General features: G+C 46.3%; 1 protein-coding gene across 2 annotated transcripts in view; it reads right to left on the reverse strand.

Moving 5' to 3' along the window:
* Positions 1–21755, reverse strand: part of NUP58 (nucleoporin 58) — a 412103-nt gene that overhangs the window by 185678 nt on the left and 204670 nt on the right. For both annotated transcript variants that reach the window (XM_069202234.1, XM_069202233.1), the window contains exons 10-12: positions 14366–14445; positions 14094–14212; positions 13366–13448 (exon numbers count right to left, since the gene is read on the reverse strand). In XM_069202234.1, the coding sequence (XP_069058335.1) occupies positions 13366–13448; positions 14094–14212; positions 14366–14445 (282 nt within the window). The remainder of the gene's footprint in view (positions 1–13365; positions 13449–14093; positions 14213–14365; positions 14446–21755) is intronic.

Raw genomic sequence — 21755 nt, forward strand, 5'->3', positions numbered from 1 at the left:
CAGGTAAGTACCCGCGTCTTCGGAGGGCAGACCAGGGGGGTTTTGTAGGGCACCGGGGGGGACACAAGTTCACACAGAAAGTACACCCTCAGCAGCACGGGGGCGGCCGGGTGCAGTGTGCAAACAAGCGTCGGGTTAGCAATAGAAATCAATGGGAGACCAAGGGGTCTCTTCAGCGATGCAGGCAGGCAAGGGGGGTCTCCTCGGGGTAGCCACCACCTGGGCAAGGGAGAGGGCCTCCTGGGGGTCACGCCTGCACTGGAGTTCGGATCCTTCAGGTCCTGGGGGCTGCGAGTGCAGGGTCTTTTCCAGGCGTCGGGATCTGAGGAACAGGCAGTCGCGGTCAGGGGGGACCTCGGGATTCCCTCTGCAGGCGTCGCTGTGGGGGCTCGGGGGGGGGGGGGGGGCAACTCTGGCTACTCACGGTCTCGCAGTCACAGGGGAGTCCTCCCTGAAGTGTTTGTTTTCCACAAGTCGAGCCGGGGGCGTCGGGTGCAGAGTAGCAAGTCCCACGCTTCCGGCGGGAAACGCAGTTGTTTTAAAGTTGCTCCTTTGGAAACAAAGTTGCAGTCTTGGATGAACAGAGCCGCTGTCCTCGGGAGTTCTTGGTCCTTTTAGAGCAGGGCAGTCCTCTGAGGATTCAGAGGTCGCTGGTCCCTGGAGAAAGCGTCGCTGGAGCAGTGTCTTCAGAAAGGGGGGAGACAGGCAGGTAGAGCTGGGGCCAAAGCAGTTGGTGTCTCCGTCTTCTCTGCAGGGTTTTTCAGCTTAGCAGTCCTCTTCTTCTTAGGTTGCAGGAATCTGAGTTCCTAGGTTCTGGGGAGCCCTTAAATACTACATTTAAGGGCGTGTTTAGGTCTGGGGGGTTAGTAGCCAATGACTACTAGCCCTGAGGGTGGGAACACCCTCGTTGTGCCTCCTCCCAAGGGGAGGGGGTCACATTCCTATCCCTATTGGGGGAATCCTCCATCTGCAAGATGGAGGATTTCTAAAAGTCAGAGTCACCTCAGCTCAGGCCACCTTAGGGGCTGTCCTGACTGGCCAGTGACTCCTCCTTGTTATTCTCATTATCTCCTCCGGCCTTGCCGCCAAAAGTGGGGCCATGGCCGGAGGGGGCGGGCAACTCCACTAGCTGGAGTGCCCTGTGGTGCTGTAACAAAGGGGGTGAGCCTTTGAGGCTCACAGCCAGGTGTTACAGTTCCTGCAGGGGGAGGTGTGAAGCACCTCCACCCAGTACAGGCTTTGTTACTAGCCACAAAGTGACAAAGGCACTCTCCCCATGTGGCCAGCAACATGTCTCGAGTGTGGCAGGCTGCTAAAACCAGTCAGCCTACACGGGTAGTTGGTTAAGGTTTGAGGGGGCACCTCTAAGGTGCCCTCTGGGGTGTATGTTACAATAAAATGTATATTGGCATCAGTGTGCATTTATTGTGCTGAGAAGTTTGATACCAAACTTCCTAGTTTTCAGTGTAGCCATTATGGTGCTGTGGAGTTCGTGTTTGACAGACTCCCAGACCATATACTCTTATGGCTACCCTGCACTTACAATGTCTAAGGTTTTGCTTAGACACTGTAGGGGCACAGTGCTCATGCACTGGGGCCCTCACCTATGGTATAGTGCACCCTGCCTTAGGGCTGTAAGGCCTGCTAGAGGGGTGACTTATCTATACTGCATAGGCAGTGTGAGGTTGGCAGGGCACCCTGAGGGGAGTGCCATGTCGACTTACTTGTTTTGTCCTCACCAGCACACACAAGCTGGCAAGCAGTGTGTCTGTGCCGAGTGAGGGGTCCCCAGGGTGGCATAAGACATGCTGCAGCCCTTAGAGACCTTCCCTGGCATCAGGGCCCTTGGTACCAGGGGTACCAGTTACAAGGGACTTACCTGGATGCCAGGGTGTGCCAATAGTGAAAACAAAAGTACAGGTTAGGGAAAGAACACTGGTGCTGGGGCCTGGTTAGCAGGCCTCAGCACACTTTCAAATCAAAACTTAGCATCAGCAAAGGCAAAAAGTCAGGGGGTAACCATGCCAAGGAGGCATTTCCTTATAACTTCCCAGTATTCAGTGTAGCCATTATGGAGCTGTGGAGTTCGTTTTTGACAAACTCCCAGACAATATACTTAATATGGCCACACTGTACTTACAATGTCTAAGAATAGACTTAGACACTGTAGGGGCATATTGCTCATGCCGCTATGCCCTCACCCGTGGTATAGTGCACCCTGCCTTAGGGCTGTAAGGCCTGCTAGAGGGGTGACTTACCTATGCCACAGACAGCATTTTGTGTGCATGGCATCCTGAGGGGGATGCCATGTCGATTTTGCCTTTTTCTCCCCAACACACACAATCTGCAATGGCAGTGTGCATGTGTTAGGTGAGGGGTCCCTTAGGGTGGCACAGCACATGCTGCAGCCCTTAGAGACCTTCCCTGGTCACAGGGCCCTTGGTACCACTGGTACCTTTTACAAGGGACTTATCTGTGTGCCAGGGGTGTACCAATTGTGGAAACAATGGTACATTTTTAGGTGAAAGAACACTGGTGCTGGGGCCTGGTTACCAGGGTCCAAGCACACTTCTCAGTCAAGTCAGCATCACTATCATGCAAAAAGTGGGGCGTAACTGCAACAGGGAGCAATTTTCCTAAAATAGCATATAAGAACCTTCTTGAGCGTTTTTCTTCTACGACCCAGCAAAAAATCCTGCAAGTCTATATCTTTGGAAAGGGTGTTCAGGTGTTGCTTAACTGCGGCTAACGTGTTGGTTTGTACCCATTGCTGGCACAGCTAACCCACACTGTATGTCGTAACTATACCTGTATGTTGACCCGATACAAAGCAAGGATCTGGCCTGTTAACAGAAAAAACCCCTGAAGAGTTCAGAAAATGCGCTTGACCCTCCGTGTCAGTGGGCCATATTAACCACCCGCCGGGACTGGAAAGTGAAGAATTATAGGTACCAGCCCTAACCATTGCATCTAGCCTGCCATCAGTGATGTTAAGGACGTATTACCAACCTTTAAACCTTGCCGTAGTGGGGATACTGGGCGTGTTTAAGTCTTTAATTTTTGCTAACCCCAGACAGGATGTCTGCTGTATTGTGTAATTTAAGAAAATCATTTGCACAGGAATCAGGCATGCTCAAAATAAAGCCTTCCTACCCTGTATCTGCCAATCTTGTGTTCCCCATACACTTTTCAAATCAATAGTGCTCTTCCAGTATTTGTAACCTTCAACTGCGAGCCGGGAAACAAAGGGATTTGAATAAATCAGTTTTGTATCAGTTAGCAAAATTTTCCTAATATGTGCCAGAGGTATTTTAAAATAATACGACTCTGCTTTTTTGTGTCATGCCCAGAAGAGTATGTAAATTTATCACTATAGTACTTTGGGCTCCCCACCGGTGATGTAGAACAGTGTTCCCACTGTGTGTAGTTTAATACTGGCCTGTATCTAGTGGCACGGTGTAGGTAGGAATGTCCTCAATTGTTATAGCAGAACATTTCCCCATAATTAATTGTATGTTCATATACATCATCAATTTCAAAAGCGGAATAGTCCTTCATTTCAGCTAGCATAGAATCAGCTGTTTGGACATCCCAATCATCAGAGACAACATCAGGTGTAATTAAATCAGTCATTGAAATTTTGAACACGTATGGTATCTGAATAATTTCCGTAGGCCCGTATATAATCGAATGGAACTTGTCCCACACAATCCCATCAGAAATCGGTATTGCTGTAACATTTACAGGGGACAAGTCTCTTCGGACCTTATGTGAAGAATGATATGGAGTTAAAACTTCATCAACAGGCTCCCCAGAGGAGCGATCAGGAATATAGCGACCATTTATAAGCAAAAAGAAAACAGTCACAAAACCAATCGATAAAAATAATGCAAAAATGTCAAACAGAACCACAAATCCATGGGTATTTCAAATAGGTCTTTTTAAGCCATTGATACAGCTGACTTATTTTTTAAACATTGTCAATCACAGTAGTGGATGAATCTGAAGAAAAATCATCAATGTCAATGAAATAACCAGAGGCAGTCTCTGCAAACACGGGAGCCGGTGCACCATCTGTACTTTGGTCCACTTCATGTGGAGGCTCTTGGTACAGTGTCATTAGTTTGTGATGTGTTTGTGTAACAAAAGCTAGATCTTGAACCGGGGAGGTCAGTGAAGAAGTGACAGAAACTAGCAAGAGTTCATTTTCCGCCCTCCCCATGCTCAAGGAGGTGTCTGGAACAGCATTTGACATTGTTGCATAGTCTGTAGTAGTGTTGATCATCAAACTATGTAGACGTATGTCCTGTTGGGTAGTGAGAGGGGATCGGGAACCACCCAAGGGAACTCTTGGTCTACTGTGAAGGATCGGCCACATGGTGTAATTTGACGTCATCAATGGAGATTAATCTGTTTGTTTTAGAACCAGAGAGCAGCGGTAAGATGACAGTCCTGGTGCCTTGAATTCCCAAGACCGGTACAGGTGCTCCGTATGATGGACCAAACTCCTTCACTGCGATATTCTCACGAACCAAGTTCCCAACTTTAGGAATCCAGCCAGTCGAAGTTTTCGCTAAATCCCTTATTCCTAAAGTGTCAGCACTTGCAGATGATTTATCATCACGAAATTGCGGAAGCTGCTGTAAAACAGTGAGACGTTCATTTATGTCAAATGGTGTTTCTGCTGCCACCATACCAGGGGCATCAAGATCTGGGACATACATAGGTACCCCAAAGAGAACCTCATATGGAGTGTGTCCCTCCAAGGACCGTCTTGGCAGATTATTCAGTGCTCGCTGGACCCCATATAGGTGATGTAACCAACTGCAGCCTGAACCTAATACTCGAGCTGTTAAGGACTGCTTTATATCACGATTCCGCCTCTCCACGACCAAATTTCCCTCGGGATGGTATGGTGAGGAGTAATGGAGTTCAACACTGTAGGAAGTTGGCTCTGTATGTACTATTTCAAAATAAGAAATAGCATGCACAGAGTCCAAGGGTTCCCCTCAGAGGTAAGATAGTGGCAAAAAGAGATAATTCTAATGCTCTATTTTGTGGTAGTGTGGTCGAGCAGTAGGCTTATCACAGGGAAGTGTTAAGCATTTGTTGTACACACACAGGCAATAAATGGGGAACACACACTCAAAGACAATTCTAGGCCAATAGGTTTTTATATAGAAAAATATATTTTCTTAGTTTATTTTAAGAACCACAGGTTCAAGATTTACAACCAATACTTTAAATGAAAGTTATTTCACTTAGGAACTTTAGGAACTTTGAATTAGCAAAATAGCATATACAGTTTTCACACAAATGGCAATAAGCTATTTTAAAACTGGACACAGTGCAATTTTTTTCAACAGTTCCTGGGGGAGGTAAGTGTTTGTTAGTTTTGCAGGTAAGTAAACCACCTACAGGGTTCAAAGTTGGGTCCAAGGTAGCCCACCGTTGGGGGTTCAGGTCAACCCCAAAGTTACCACACCAGCAGTTCAGGGCCGGTCAGGTGCAGAGGTCAAAGTGGTGCCCAAAACGCATAGGCTTCAATGGAGAAGGGGGTGCCCCGGTTCCAGTCTGCCAGCAGGTAAGTACCCGCGTCTTCGGAGGGCAGACCAGGGTTTTTTTTTAGGGCACCGGGGGGGGACACAAGTCAGCAGAAAAAGTACACCCTAAGCGGCACGGGGGCGGCCGGGTGCAGTGTGCAAACAGGCGTCGGGTTTGCAATGGAGTTCAATGGGAGACCAAGGGGTCTCTTCAGCGATGCAGGCAGGCAAGGGGGGGGCTCTTCAGGGTAGCCACCACCTGGGCAAGGGAGAGGGCCACCTGGGGGTTGCTCCTGCACTGGAGGTCGGATCCTTCAGGTCCTGGGGGCTGCTGGTGCAGTGTCCTTACCAGGCGTCGGGTCTTTGAAGCAGGCAGTCGCGGTCAGGGGGAGCCCCTGGATTCCCTCTGCAGGCATCGCTGTGGGGAGATCAGAGGGGGGGGGTCAACTCTGGCTACTCACGGGCTCGCAGTCGCCGGGGAGTCCTCCCTGTAGTGTTGTTTCTCCACAAGTCGCGTCGGGTGCAGAGTGCAAAGTCTCACGCTTCCGGTGGGAAACGTGTATTCTTTCAAAGTTGCTTCTTTGTTGCAAAGATGCTTCTTTCTTGGAGCAGAGCCGCTGTCCTCAGGAGTTCTTGGTCCTTTTAGATGCAGGGTAGTCCTCTGAGGCTTCAGAGGTCGCTGGACCCGGTGGATCGCGTTGCTGGAGCAGTTCTTTTGAAGTGGGGAGACAGGCCGGTAGAGCTGGGGCTAAAGCAGTTGGTGTCTCCGTCTTCTCTGCAGGTTTTTCAGCTCAGCAGTCCTTCTTCGTCTTAGGTTGCAGGAATCTAGTTTCCTAGGTTCTGGGGTGCCCCTAAATACTCGATTTAGGGGTGTGTTTAGGTCTGGGGGGTTAGTAGCCAATGGCTACTAGCCCTGAGGGTGGCTACACCTTCTTTGTGCCTCCTCCCTGAGGGGAGGGGGGCACATCCCTAATCCTATTGGGGGAATCCTCCATCTGCAAGATGGAGGATTTCTAAAAGTCAGAGTCACCTCAGCTCAGGACACCTTAGGGGCTGTCCTGACTGGCCAGTGACTCCTCCTTGTTTTTCTCATTATCTCCTCCGGCCTTGCCGCCAAAAGTGGGGCTGTGGCCGGAGGGGGCGGGCAACTCCACTAGCTGGAGTGCCCTGGGGTGCTGTAACAAAGGGGGTGAGCCTTTGAGGCTCACCGCCAGGTGTTACAGTTCCTGCAGGGGGAGGTGAGAAGCACCTCCACCCAGTACAGGCTTTGTTACTAGCCACAGAGTGACAAAGGCACTCTCCCCATGTGGCCAGCAACATGTCTGGTGTGTGGCAGGCTGCTAAAACTAGTCAGCCCACACTGATAGTCGGTTAAGGTTTCAGGGGGCACCTCTAAGGTGCCCTCTGGGGTATATGTTACAATAAAATCTACACTGGCATCAGTGTGCATTTATTGTGCTGAGAAGTTTGATACCAAACTTCACAGTTTTCAGTGTAGCCATTATGGTGCTGTGGAGCTCGTGCATGACAGACTCCCAGACCATATACTCTTATGGCTACCCTGCACTTACAATGTCCAAGGTTTTGCTTAGACACTGTAGGGGCATAGTGCTCATGCACTTATGGCCTCACCTATGGTATAGTGCACCCTGCCTTAGGGCTGTAAGGCCTGCTAGAGGGGTGACTTATCTATACCTATAGGCAGTGTGAGGTTGGCATGGCACCCTGAGGGGAGTGCCATGTCGACTTAGTCGTTTTATCCCCATTAGCACACACAAGCTGGCAAACAGTGTGTCTGTGCTGAGTGAGGGGTCCCCAGGGTGGCATAAGACATGCGGCAGCCCTTAGAGACCTTCCCTGGCATCAGGGCCCTTGGTACCGGGGGTACCAGTTACAAGGGACTTACCTGGATGCCAGGGTGTGCCAATTGTGAAAACAATGGTACATTTTAGGTGAAAGAACACTGGTGCTGGGGCCTGGTTTGCAGGGTCCCAGCACACTTCTCAGTCAAGTCAGCATCAGTATCAGGCAAAAAGTGGGGGGTAACTGCAACAGGGAGCCATTTCCTTACAAACACCCATCGTCCCCATGGTGTCCCTGAATGCCTCAGAGGCATATGCAGGGCCCTGGTCTGAATGGAATGCTGCAACCACATATGTACCGATAAAGATCAGCAAGTCTTTTATAACAGTCCCGATGTCAGCCGACCGCTGTGGCCATACCCACAGGAATCTAGAACAAGAATCTACAGCGACTAAATGCACCATCAGGCTGTAAGGGAACACAATGGTCCAGGTACACACACTGTAGTGGCCTGTTGGACACTAAGAGGGATGTCTGCGGTGGGCGTTTGATATTAGAGCCCTTAATCTGTTGGCAAATGTCACAGCAAAGGACATACTTTTTTGTTCGTCTGCATAGACCAGGCCACCAGATGCGTTTCTGTAAGAGTGTTATCGTGGCCGATATACCAGCATGTGCAGAAGCGACACCCTCATGCGCACTAATACGGTAAGTATAGTTTGTAGGATATCCTTTCGGAAGGGGCCTGCCTGCAGCCGAAGCTTTAACGGCAGTCAATATTTCATTATCCAATCTTGTCTGAGAACGAGTCACTGCAGCCACAGAAGCCGCAGTTACTGCTGCTTTGGCCGCTTCATCAGCCAATGTATTACCAGTAACGTGTACTCCTACACGTTGGTGTCCCAATATATGTACTACATGGACACACGGCAGCTTATCCTTAAGATCAGCCACCCTCCCCCACAATATTGTGTTTAATGGTGTTCCCTTTAGCATCTCTAAACCCGTTCAGTTTCCAATGATTGAGATAGTCATTGTATGACTGAACGCAGTAATATGAGTCACAGACTATTAAAGTCCGGCATCCTGGCTCAGCATGTTCGAGTGCTAGAATAAGAGCTTTAAGCTCAGCCAACTGGGCTGTGCAGTCCCCTAAGGTCTGCGTGTAGGTATTGTGAGGGTGGAAGACTCCATCTTCCATCACTCCGCTCACAGCTGCTGAGTATTGATGTGTAGTACCGACAGCCGGTTGTGCTGAACCATCTGTGTATATGACAGTATGGTATCTGTCTAATGGCAAGATATTTAGAGGAGAGGGGTACTCTTGTTCGTACTGGAGAAACTCTTGTGCCTGAAGTTTTGGATCGAATATATAAATCAACATCAGTGCCGGTCAGAGACGTTGCCCATTGAATCCAACGTGGATATAATGCTTTAGCGTTGGGAACGCTAGCTTTGGTGACAGCCTCTAAGGCCGGCAATGGGGCGAAAACAATAATACGTTTCCCCTGGGCATGTGGCCTGTCTTTAAGGACGGCCATCTGAACTGCTGTCAGAATCTTTACTGTAGGTGCAAAACGCTGTTCAGCATTGGAGTATAAATATGATTTATACGCTATGGGTACCGTGTCATCCTCACTGAAGGTGACAAAAGTAAATCTAATGGCACCAGCAATTATTCTGATGACCAAATGTGTTTTATTGTCACTTGTGTGCAAGTGTTTAGCTTCTAGCATGTCCTGTTGGATCTCCCTAAGGATGCATGTGTGTTCAATTGTCCAGTGCCTGCTAGAAAAAATGGGCTGAACTAAGACATAAAGTGGCTTGATACGTTGTGCATAATCTGGAATGTATGTTCTGCCAAAATTAAAGAAACCTAGTAATGACTGTAGTTTAAGTGTGTTAGGAGGGTGCAGTTGAACACATTTTTTGAGAAAGTGCAGGGCCAGGCTCTTTCCCTTGTTTAATAGCTCATATCCCAGGAATAATACACTGAGAAAGGCAATCTTGCTTTTCTTAAAATGGAATTTGTAACAGAGGTCTGCAAATCCCAGAATGATCCGAGCGACCCTTGTAAGTTGAATGTCAAGGACGTTGTCTGTGAGATATGTCATCCACGTAGGATAACGTCCCTCAGAATCAAAATCATGTAATATTGATGTTACACAGGCTGAAAATAGCCCTGGGCTATTTTTATAGCCTTGAGGTAAACGACAAAAGCTTTTCTGAGAGCCAAATGAGAATGCACTCAGGTCCCGACTTTCATGTGCTAAATTCTGGCAGAAAAAGCCATTAGGTATATCTAACGTTGTTTTATATTCCTTACGCACTATATTGTTTATTAGTGCTGTGCTGCGTGAATTTTGTATAGCATCTGTGCGTGTATGACTATTTAAATGTCTATAATCAATGACTATTCTATATGAATGGTCCGGCTTTGCAACAGGGAGTAACGGATTATTCATTGCAGATGTACAGGGCTCAATCACTCCCTGGTACTCAAGCTGGGCGAGGATCTCCCTCACCAGAGCTTTTGCTTCATGTTTAACAGGATATTGTGGCTGCGGTTGGGGTGTAGACCTAACGGGAATAACATGACAAGGAGACTCCTTGTCCCAACCTACATGATTGCGATATAACGCAGGTGCCTGCGCTAAAGCCCATTCAGAAGCATAGGCTTCTTTGTCTGCTTCTGGAACAAGATCGGAGAAAGAAGGCAAAATTACATCTTCCCCTTGTGGGAGCTTGCGGACGTGTTCAGGTGGCCAGTCGCTCTAATAGGATATCACTAGTAAGGTCATCCCAAAATATCACACTAATAGTGCGTTCCACGTCTCCCTCTATCTGAATCTTCAAATCATAAACCCTTTCAGGGGGGGGAAGAACGTGAGCGTCCGCTGTTTCAACTGCGAAGAAATCGCTAGTTGCTGTCACATCCAGATGATCTTTCAGACTCTGGCGACATATCGTGACCTCTGCCGCGCTGTCTAACAGTGTCACTGCCCACATCTTGTTCCTCAACAGTGCTCTCAAGTATACTGGCATTTTTAGCGGTCAATGCTGCCACCTTTTTAAACTGTGGCTTTTGCTGAGAAGTCTTTTCTTCTTTTTTTAATGGTAGACTGCGGCGAGTCTTTCTTTTCTTTCACGTATTCAGGACGTCTATCTTGACGGCCCCCTCTCTGGCTACGTCTATCCGGTACGCGCTAAAAAGGAACGAGAGGGACGTGAATCAGTATTTCTGTCTGGAGTTTTAATGTTCTCCCTATTTCTGAGACTATATCTCCTTTCGGAGTTCTCCGGGTGTGGAGAATCAGCTCCCTGATTTCTTCTTTCTTTTAAATCTTTTTGTTTGTCCCAGCGCTTCTTAGAGCCCTCTTGTGCCTGCTTTGTACCCTCCTTATGGGCGGTACCTTGAAACTCCAATTTCTTTGGCTTGGCTCCCAAACTATCCCATCCTATACTTGTATAGGTATCGGAAATAATTTTCGGTAGCTGTCTCTCTTATTCCTGGTGTGGAGTTTCCCGGAGACGCTGGCGAATTGCCGGTGCTACCGCTTCCCCTTTAATGTTACTGAGTATTATTGAGGACACTGCGTCAAGGTTACGCATTAATTTCATCCCCAAATCCAGGGCTGGTGCAGCCCCATGCTCATTTTGTATTTGTTTTAATACTTCCGGTAAATTGGCAAGTGTTGGAGTACCATGTGTGGTAGTATATATGGCAGCAAAGACTGTACCCTATGCGACACAGCCATCCACCGAGGGAACCATTCCAAAAGGCAAGCACATAGTGAGCAGTCTATGTTTTTCCTGTGGTCCCGTATGGGGAAACACAGCTTCCAGCTGATTAGTTTTCTGGGCAATCCAGAACGGTATTTTTTCCCTTTCCGCGGGTACTTCACCCATAATAGTATGCACTGTGTGTGGACCAATCCCAGTAGCCAATTGATAACCACCAGGTGGTGGACGCGCTGGTGTTATGTTCAATGTTCGCATTACGAACTGAACTAATCGTCTATATAATGTCACTAATTCATTATATAAATCGCGCAGATCTGCTATTGGCATATTTTGTATGCCTGGGTGAGGTGTGTAGGTGGCAAACATGGGCCATGTTGGTCCGTCATTACTTAACGGTCCTAACCTCACTCTTTGTAGTACATGTGGTAGGGCGCCTTCAAACCAGTTCTGATGCTCTTGGTATGTGAGCGCTATTTCATGATACTGGTATGCTCGGTACCGTAAAGGCATGTTCACAATTTCATATGTGTGGAATGTATGTGTTCTTTGGTCTACCTCAGGAAAGGTGACCCAAAAGTAAAATGTTTCTGTTTGGTATGCTTCATGAGCTTCTATTATAAGAGTGACATCCCACCCTCATCTGTAAGGCCATGCATTAATAAATGTTGTGTTAATGCTGGTCTAGTATTTTCAGGAATGTCTATGGCAGCAGCCATTTCGTTTAGAGAAACGGAACACCAAAATGGGGTGTATAAGTCCTTTTATGAGTTCGAGCTCGAACAACCTACAGCTTAATCAGGTGTTACCTTTTCAGCTGAGGAGTATTTTCCCAAAGACCACGGACCTCTCCATATATTGGTACTTAGGGTACCTATTGTCTATGAGACAGTGATAGTCGGGGTATCCGTAAATTAGTGCCTAAACACCATCGTTGGTGGCGCCATGTCGTATCTTGGACACTTGCTCTGGCCAAGACTGCTGGTTAAAGGATGACAGTACTTTTGCTTGTAGGCAACTACGCCTTTCCTACAACAAGTCGCAACTGTTGTCCCAACCTTACTGGCTCACTAGCAGCACCTCACTAGGAACACAATAGTAAAAGGTGATTTGTGGCAGCCTTTACGCATGGACTCGAGAATAGGACATCTCAGGGAGTGTCGTGGTTAAACGGAGATTACCCCTTTCTCACGGATATATCATGTCTCATACAAACACAGGCAATAACAAAGATGCAGTAAAGTGCCAATCATTTTTATTTAACATAACTGCAATTTGTGATATGTTGCATGGGCTGCAATGATTAGGATAATGAACAATGCAAGAAACAGAATTGTGAAGACGAGAGTCATTATTACAAAGACCCCCACCATCTTGCAATGCATAAGAAAGGCATAAGAGATGTAATATGCCCTAATTTCCTAATGTGAGAGGCCTATCCTCCTACCTAAAGGAGAGCTGGGTTTGCTAAACCTAATCTGCCAATGCCATGTCCATGAGAGGAGCCCCGAACCCTCGTTATCTTGGAATGAGGTCTCTATCTCAGACTCCGCAGGGACACGAAGACTGGGTCAGCGTCAAGACGACTGCAGCATCGATATCAGCGATGGTGGCGATGCCCTCTGGCCGGAATCCCTTTGATTATCTGTCTAAAGTGCGATGTATTTATACAGATCTACAAGGACCCCTGACGTAGCTGTGTTCCCAAACAATAGATAACAGACATGCTTGGGATGGCAATTAATAAAAACAATCCCTCGAAAGTATAGAGGGGGAAAATCCTTAAGTGTGAACACCTACTGTTTGTTTGTCTTTGTTGCTTGATCTTGACGCCTTAGCGCGGCGACACTGATAATGTAACTCATAACAAGTGGCCTAACTATAAACAAGGCAGCCATCTTAGAAGAATTAAATAATTAAATGGGCTAAGACAGAGCAAGCTAAGTAGGTTAAAAGTCACTAGGTGACGGGGGTCGAGTCTGCAAGCCAGAGGCTAAGCTAACTCCTGTTATCCCATTAAAAACGAACTAGGATTCACTACACATGTGCCCCATCACCGAGAGGAGAAGTCACTCGATCTAATGAGTCGAAAAGATTCTTCGAAGAAAAACAACTTGTAAAACTCCAAGCCCAACACTAGATTCCGGGCTTATAGAAAGCATGTGTATCTACAGCTACACATGCCATCGAACACAATGATACAAACTTTGTCAACCATGTTAAAATATTCTAGTTTGTCTAATATCGACAAGATCACAGGAATCAAAAAAAAGCTTACCTTAACATTCTCATGAATGGACTGGAGTTGAGCGGCCAGGGCTACAAACGTTTGGTACAGTTTTTGCATTGCCAGTGACAAATCTATTGAACAAGTTGAAGAGAAAAGTAAGATAAATAAAAATTTACCTTTAATCTCATGAACCATAAACAAATGCATTGTTAATACGTAGCAGTTTCCCCTGAATTGATCCCTCTCCTTCCTTAAACATTAAGACAATTACACTGCAATTTTTTTACATTTACCGTTTTTGTGCATCATCTGATTTCACTTAGAGTGTAATCCTAAAGCAACACTGTGACATTAAGAATGTCACAATGCCTACAATGTAAAAGTTTCTGCAATGTTATGTCAGTATAAAATGATTACCTCGCACGTTAAACATCTAGCAGTGATTTGTGAGAGAAAATGAAGGAGTGTTTGAAACAAAACAGAATCATTGTTCAAATCCTCTTTCAATTCTTCTCCTCTAACACTGCTAAGGTTTTCGCTGTAGTTCTATAAGGATCAAATGCAATGTACCCAGTTAGGTACATTTTTGTGCAACACAATATATTTAAACACAATAAGGGGGAGCATGAATTTAGTCCCTGAGCCATCAAATTACAATGAATGTATATGGCTTTGGGCTACAATAAAGTCCTTAGGAAAATATGTGAAACTCTAAAGAGTACATTCATTTCAAACACATAACATAAAATATAATCTTACAAGCATGCCTACTATACCTTGAGGGGTTAGATGTGAATTATTTGCTTGAGTGGCAAGATGGTTTTCAAGTTCCTCAATTTGTTGTCTGTATTGTTGCAATTGCACTTCAAACTGCTCTACCAATGTTCTAAAGTAACTGCGCAGACACAAATGAAAAAAAAAAAATTAAACAAATCACACACAATTTGTTTGTCTCCTCCTTAAAATTCTGCATCTTCCTTGCAAGAAGCAAGTGTTCAAGGATTGTGACAAACCCCACACGAAGTACAAGATGCAAATATTAACTTACTCAGCTGGGGCAGTATTTTCATGTTGAAGACCAGGGGGTGTTTTCTGTGTACGGACAGCTATTTCAGCATTTTTCAGTTCCTACAAATAAGATAGATTTCAAATTGAAAACAGAAGGCTATTTGTTTCATTCTGAAAACAAATTAAATATTTGTAATGCTGAACCATCTATTTCCAGGAGTAAGTTGGTCATAGTCTTGGGAAAAACAGGAAGTAATACTCCTCAATGCTAAAGCGTCAGGATCAAAGAAGCTAAAAGAAACACTTGTTGGTATTTGCTGCACTAAACCTTCTGTCATGCGGTAGGGTGTCATTACACATCACCTACCAATAGGCTGATTGCGGTACTCACCGCTTATTTCTTATGACCAACTCATGAACTTCCCCCCCACTTAGTGGTAGGTCTGAAAGTGTCACCTGAAATAAATAATGTACCAAATATTCCTTTAATAAATCCAACTAATGACAGATTAAGAAACTTACTTACTAGTAACACTTGTATTTGTTCTCTACAAAACTTTACCTTTTGGAAATGAAAAAAGTACTAAGAGAAATGGGTTTAAAGCTACAATAGTAAACACTGCTAAAACATTTTTATGAGCCCCTGAAGTGATGAATGCTCATCACAAGTGATGAGCATTTTTTTCTCTTTTTTAATACATCTGATGCAGTTCATGTTTACGTTTTGATAACTTGTTTCTACCACTAAAGATACTCAGACCAAATGTGTCTCCTTTAACCCCACATGGTGGAGATTGTAAAAGTGACTGGGCTTTGTGATGTACCCTGGAGCAGTTTGGAAAATAACTGCCAGAATGAATACAGTTTTTTGTTAGGCAGTTTTGACATTCTGAATCAGAAAAGGTTGCAAGGTTTGCAAACATGCATTGGATTTGTGGATCTTGCTACTTACCATGTGACATTGGATCCTAAAAACTCACTCACCTATCGACGTTCAATGGTAAAACGATGCATCCAAAATTCTCCCCCAAAAAAATTCTCTCCTCCTTTCCACAGAGGTATGTTCAACCATACACATGGCCTCATGTAGACAAATGAAGCTTGGAAAAGTTGAGTGAAGAGGCACAAATGAGCCAGACACTAGAGGAAGTGGACATATCTGGTAAAATCCTGCACTGAAAATGAATTATCACTTGGAATTAGTGGTTCACCACTGCCTTATTGTGCAGAATAGTAATTAGGTCATTTTGTACACTGCACTTAGAAAGTGAAAAAGAAAGTGAAAATGCAAATGGTGGGTAGAGTAGAGTGTCATGCCTTGCACGGAATGCCCATCTCCCCACTCCATTCATCAATATCAGTTTAGCTTCTGACAGTTCCTGGGTGGAAGACAAAATTATTATTCACAAGGTAACCTCACTGAATGCTGCATTGTCATTGTTGGAAAGAGGCTGACTAAGACTGACGGATAACTCCATGGGGTGATAGAAACAAGTGTCACAAGTAGAGACCTCAGTTCGTGAGCAGGAAGCGGCCAAGGTGGATAACTGCGATTTTAATAATCGAATGGTCATTACACTGCTTCGTAGCTGAAAACTATGGAAGACACCTTAAAGGAAGTCAAGATTTGAATGCTGAGGATGCCAAACAATTTTAAAGTCAGAGGACGTTCTTTAGCCTCTGCCCAGAGCTTCCTGGCAAAAGAGATCAAGGAATGCACAGTCTACTCAGGAGCAGTGGTGCATAAGGCCTATAGGCTTCTCACTACATGTTCAGGGAATAATGTGAATTCAAGTGGATGGTGACTGGAGAATTAAGTGGACTGTTAGAGAGTGAAATAATCTTGCCACCAATACAGAGAAGTAATTCTGATATTTCCAGATTATATTCAGGCCACTCAGTGTAAAGAGAGCCATGTACAGCACTGAAAGACTTGATGTCACTGTAGATCGAGGTATCAGTTTGGCATTCAGCACGCAGCACGTGTTCAAAGCACCTTAAATCATTTTAGAGACAAGACTACATGACCAGGTTGGATTGCCTGAGACCTTAGGCTCCAGAACCACATACCGAAATGGTTATTTATTAGCAGGAGTAGTTTAGCAGCCTGAAGAGTTTTCTGGATTCACATGCTGTGCATTATTTCGCCATCTACTGGCTAGGTCTGGAATTGTCTGTCCCCTCCCCACAGGTGTCGTTGACCACAATTTGGGGCTTGGTCCGTACCCTACTTGGCATCAGACGGCACCCCAGTATCTCCTGTGTGTATTAGCCAATCTTCAGATTCTTTTTTCTCTCTCGGTTTTCTTGGTTTCGGTTTTCTCCTCTTTTTAAAAAACAGTTTATCCTTATATATGACCTCTTTCCCACCGGTTTGTCTTGTTCTCGTTTCTGGGGAGGTAGGTGGGTCCCAAGTGGATCCAGACAACTCTTCAGACTGCAATACTACCCCTATTCGTAAGTAACCATTTGTTTTGCAGCATGAATCCTTTTCTAGATTCACATACTGTCCATTAGAATATGTAGCAGCTTCCCCTTCTTTGGGTTGGTTGGGGCGAAACAATGAGCTCGCTAACAGGTGTTGTAATACCTATGCCCCACCTGAGCTTCCTTATGCATTTGTGTCTCCACACAATAATGCTTGGTGAATTCGTGTGGGGATGACCATGTTGTTGGGCACATTTGCCATGAATGCTAAAGTTGTACCCTTCGTCCTTGTTGAGTGCGCTTTAGGTAGAGATTTTCAAGCCTAGGTGTAGCACGTTTACATGTTTTCCACAATACCTTGTGCAATTGTCCCTTTTGTGATGGGTGACCCCTTGCTAGATTTGGCATATGGAACAAACAAGCTAGTTCCCCTTGCAAAACTGTTAGGTCTCTTGAACGTAGTACATTAGTGCTCTTCTTACATCACAAATATGTAATGTTGTTTCCAGTTGTGTCTGTGGATTACTAAAGAACACTGGGAACTGGATGCTATGGTTGACATTAAATTTGCTCACCACCTTAGGTAGGAATTGAGGGTTTGTTCTGAGGACCATCTTGTCCTTCTGAATTTGTATGTATGGTTCCTGTATTGTTAGCGCTTGAGGTTCGCTTACTCTCCATAGCGATGTGATTGCTATCAGGAAGGCAGTTTTTAGTGTGGTATAACAGAGCTCTGCTTTGTGCATAGGCTCAAATGGTTCTGTCAGTAACTATGTTAATACCGTATTTAAGCTCCACATTGGGGATGGTGCCTTTCTGGGAGTGTTGAGGGGCAAATCTTATTGAGCCCTATAGGAACCTTTTTTATCACAGGTGATGTGACAAAACTTTTACATGATCGTACCCTGGTGCAGGCCACTACTGCTGCCAAGAGGATCTTGAGCGATGAATATTTAATTCCGCTGTCCAGTAGATGTGTGAGATAGGTTAGTACGGTTTCCTTTTTAGATATTGTCTCAAAGGCATTGTTGTTTGTGCACCAAAGAAGGCACCTTTTCCATTCTGTTGTGTAGCATTGTCTTCTTGTAGGCCTTCTAGCGTCCTTCAGTATTTCCATTGTTCTAGGTGGCAAGTTTAGATGTCCGAATTCTTTTCATACAGGTGCCATGCTGCCAGACTGAGTGTTGCTGGTTCTGGGTGGAACATTTCTCCCTTCTGCATTGTGAGCAGGTCCTGCTCCGCCTCGATTTTGATCATTTGTCCTTTGGACAGCTAGAGTAAGTTTGAGTACCAGGTCTGACTGGCCCACAGTGGGGCTATTAGAATGAGATTTGTCCCAGGTTGTCTGGCCTTCTCCAGTACCCTTAGTATTAGGGGAATCAGTGGAAAGGCGTAATCAAATCTCCCTGACCAGTTTAGTGATAAGGCATTCCCTTCTGACTGGTGGTGTTGAAACCTGGAGGTGAAGATCTGGCATTTCCTGTTCTCTGCTGACATGAACAGGTTGATTGCTGATGTGCCCCATAGCCTGAAGGTCTTTTCTAGGCTTTCTTGCTTTATTTCCAATTCATGTGAGCTACTTTCCTGTCTGCCTCTATGTAGATCTTCCCTGGCAGATGGACTGTCTAAGATGAACCCTGGTGGTATTACCCATTTCCATAGCTCTTGGGCTCGTTTCCTTAGGATGAATGGCTTTGTGCCACCCCCCTACACCCCCACCTCCCGCCACCACACCCCTTCCAACGTTTGTTCAGGTACAACATTGCTCCTGTATTGTCTGTATGGATCATTATGGTTTCCCATGTTACTTTTGTCTGAAAGGCTTTCAGGCCTTCTAGCACCGTCTTCATCTCTAGGAAGCTGATGTGCTCTGTTGAATATGTGTTGTTCAACTGCCCTGAATTCTCAAGGTGCCAGTGTTGGCTCCCAATCCCTTGTGAGATGCGTCTGTTGTAATGGTCACTGATAGAGTTGTTGTATTCAAAGGTCTCTCCCCTGGTTATGTCTTTGGATGCCCACTATTGTACCTCTTTCTGTACCTTTGCTGCTACAACCACTAGATCCTCCCAACTCCCAGTGGCTTGTGACCAATTGTTGCATAGCCATTCTGGGAATGGGCGCATGTGGAGTCTTGCATGGGTTATGAGAGGGCTGCATGATGCCATCATGCCCATTAGTTTTAGGGCTGTCCTCACTGTTAGAGATTGTCCCCGCTGGTAAAGGTGAGTTTGCTCTATGATTCCCTGTACTCTCTTCGGAGTAGTGTACACTCATGCTTTCTTCATATCCAGACTTGTTCCTAGGAAAATCTATTCCAGTTGTGGGGACAATTTCTTTTGGTTTATGGCGAACCCCAGTTTTTGTAGGCTTGGAGGCCCTTTTGACATGTATCCTTTGTATGTGTCTATACTAGCCAGTTGTCCAGGTAAGGATAGGTGTAAATCACCTTTCTTCTTAGGGATGCTGCAACTGTTGCCAGGCATTTTGTAAAACTCTTGGTGCAGATTTTACTTCCTATCTCATTTGTACCAGTTCTGTCTCCTGATACCTTTTCTTCTTTGGTGGAGGGCTTGTGAGTTCTATACAGTAGTTGTGGCGTGCCATGTTTAATACACAATTGTCTGAGGTGATGTTTGCCCATTGTAGGAAGTTGGCTCTGTATGCACTATTTCAAAGTAAGGAATAGTATGCACAGAGTCCAAGGGTTCCCCTTAGAGGTAAGATAGTGGCAAAAAGAGATAATACTAATCCTCTATTTTGTGGTAGTGTGGTCGAGCAGTAGGCTTATCAAAGGAGTAGTGTTAAGCATTTGTTGTACATACACACAGGCAATAAATGAGGAACACACACTCCGAGACAAATCCAGCCAATAGGTTTTGTTATAGAAAAATATATTTTCTTAGTTTATTTTAAGAACCACAGGTTCAAATTCTACATGTAATATCTCATTTGAAAGGTATTGCAGGTAAGTACTTTAGGAACTTTGAATCATTACATTAGTATTTATACTTTTTACATAAAACACAAATAGCTGTTTTAAAAGTGGACACTTAGTGCAATTTTCACAGTTCCTGGGGGAGGTAAAGTAATGTTAGTTTTAACAGGTAAGTAAGTCACTTACAGGTTTCAGTTTTGGGTCCAAGGTAGCCCACCGTTGGGGGTTCAGAGCAACCCCAAAGTTATCACACCAGCAGCTCAGGGCCGGTCAGGTGCAAAGGTCAAAGAGGTGCCCAAACCACATAGGCTACAATGGAGAGAAGGGGGTGCCCCGGTTCCAGTCTGCCAGCAGGTAAGTACCCGCGTCTTCGGAGGGCAGACCAGGGGGGTTTTGTAGGGCACCGGGGGGGACACGAGTCAGCACAAAAAGTACACCCTCAGCAGCGCGGGGGCGGCCGGATGCAGTGTGGGAACACGCGTCGGGTTTCCAATAGTTTCCTGTGGGAGACCAAGGGGTCTCTTCAGCGATGCAGGCAGGCAAGGGGGGGGCTCCTCGGGGTAGCCACCACCTGGGCAAGGGAGAGGGCCTCCTGGGGGTCACTCCTTCACAGGAGTTCCGTTCCTTCAGGTGCTGGGGGCTGCAGGTGCAGGGTCTTTTCCAGCCGTCGGGAAATGGAGTTCAGGCAGTCGCAGTCAGGGGGAGCCTCGGGATTCCCTCTGCAGGCGTCGCTGTGGGGGCTCAGGGGGGACAACTTTGGTTACTCACAGTCTTGGAGTCGCCGGAGGGTCCTCCCTGAGGTGTTGGTTCTCCACCAGTCGAGTCGGGGTCGCCGGGTGCAGTGTTGCAAGTCTCACGCTTCTTGCGGGGAGTTGCAGGGGTCTTTAAATCTGCTCCTTGAAACAAAGTTGCAGTTCTTTTGGAGCAGGGCCGCTGTCCTCGGGAGTTTCTTGTCTTTCTTGAAGCAGGGCAGTCCTCTGAGGATTCAGAGGTCGCTGGTCCCTTGGAAAGCGTCGCTGGAGCAGGTTTCTTTTGGTAGGCAGGAGACAGGCCGGTAAGTCTGGGGCCAAAGCAGTTGGTGTCTTCTGTTCTTCCTCTGCAGGGGCTTTTCAGCTCAGCAGTCCTCTTCTTCTTGTAGTTTCAGGAATCTAAATTCTTAGGTTCAGGGAAGCCCTTAAATACTAAAGTTAAGGGCGTGTTTAGGTCTGGGGGGTTAGTAGCCAATGGCTACTAGCCCTGAGGGTGGGTACACCCTCTTTGTGCCTCCTCCCAAGGGGAGGGGGTCACATCCCTAATTCTATTGGGGAATCCTCCATCTGCAAGATGGAGGATTTCTAAAAGTTAGAGTCACTTCAGCTCAGGACACCTTAGGGGCTGTCCTGACTGGCCAGTGACTCCTCCTTGTTATTCTCATTATTTCCCCCGGCCTTGCCGCCAAAAGTGGGGCCGTGGCCGGAGGGGGCGGGCAACTCCACTAGCTGGAGTGCGCTGTGGTGCTGGAACAAAGGGGGTGAGCCTTTGAGGCTCACCGCCAGGTGTTACAGCTCCTACCTGGGGGAGGTGAGAAGCACCTCCACCCAGTGCAGGCTTTGTTACTGGCCTCAGAGTGACAAAGGCACTCTCCCCATGGGGCCAGCAACATGTCTCGGTTGTGGCAGGCTGCTGGAACCAGTCAGCCTACACAGATAGTCGGTTAAGGTTTCAGGGGGCACCTCTAAGGTGCCCTCTGGGGTGTATTTTACAATACAATGTACACTGGCATCAGTGTGCATTTATTGTGCTGAGAAGTTTGATACCAAACTTCCCAGTTTTCAGTGTAGCCATTATGGTGCTGTGGAGTTCATGTAAAACAGACTCCCAGACCATATACTCTTATGGCTACCCTGCACTTACAATGTCTAAGGTTTTGTTTAGACACTGTAGGGGCACAGTGCTCATGCACTGGTGCCCTCACCTATGGTATAGTGCACCCTGCCTTAGGGCTGTAAGGCCTGCTAGAGGGGTGACTTATCTATACCTGCATAGGCAGTGAGAGGCTGGCACGGCACCCTGAGGGGAGTGCCATGTC

This window comes from Pleurodeles waltl, chromosome 8 (assembly GCF_031143425.1).
Source record: "Pleurodeles waltl isolate 20211129_DDA chromosome 8, aPleWal1.hap1.20221129, whole genome shotgun sequence".
Lineage (NCBI taxonomy): Eukaryota > Metazoa > Chordata > Amphibia > Caudata > Salamandridae > Pleurodeles > Pleurodeles waltl.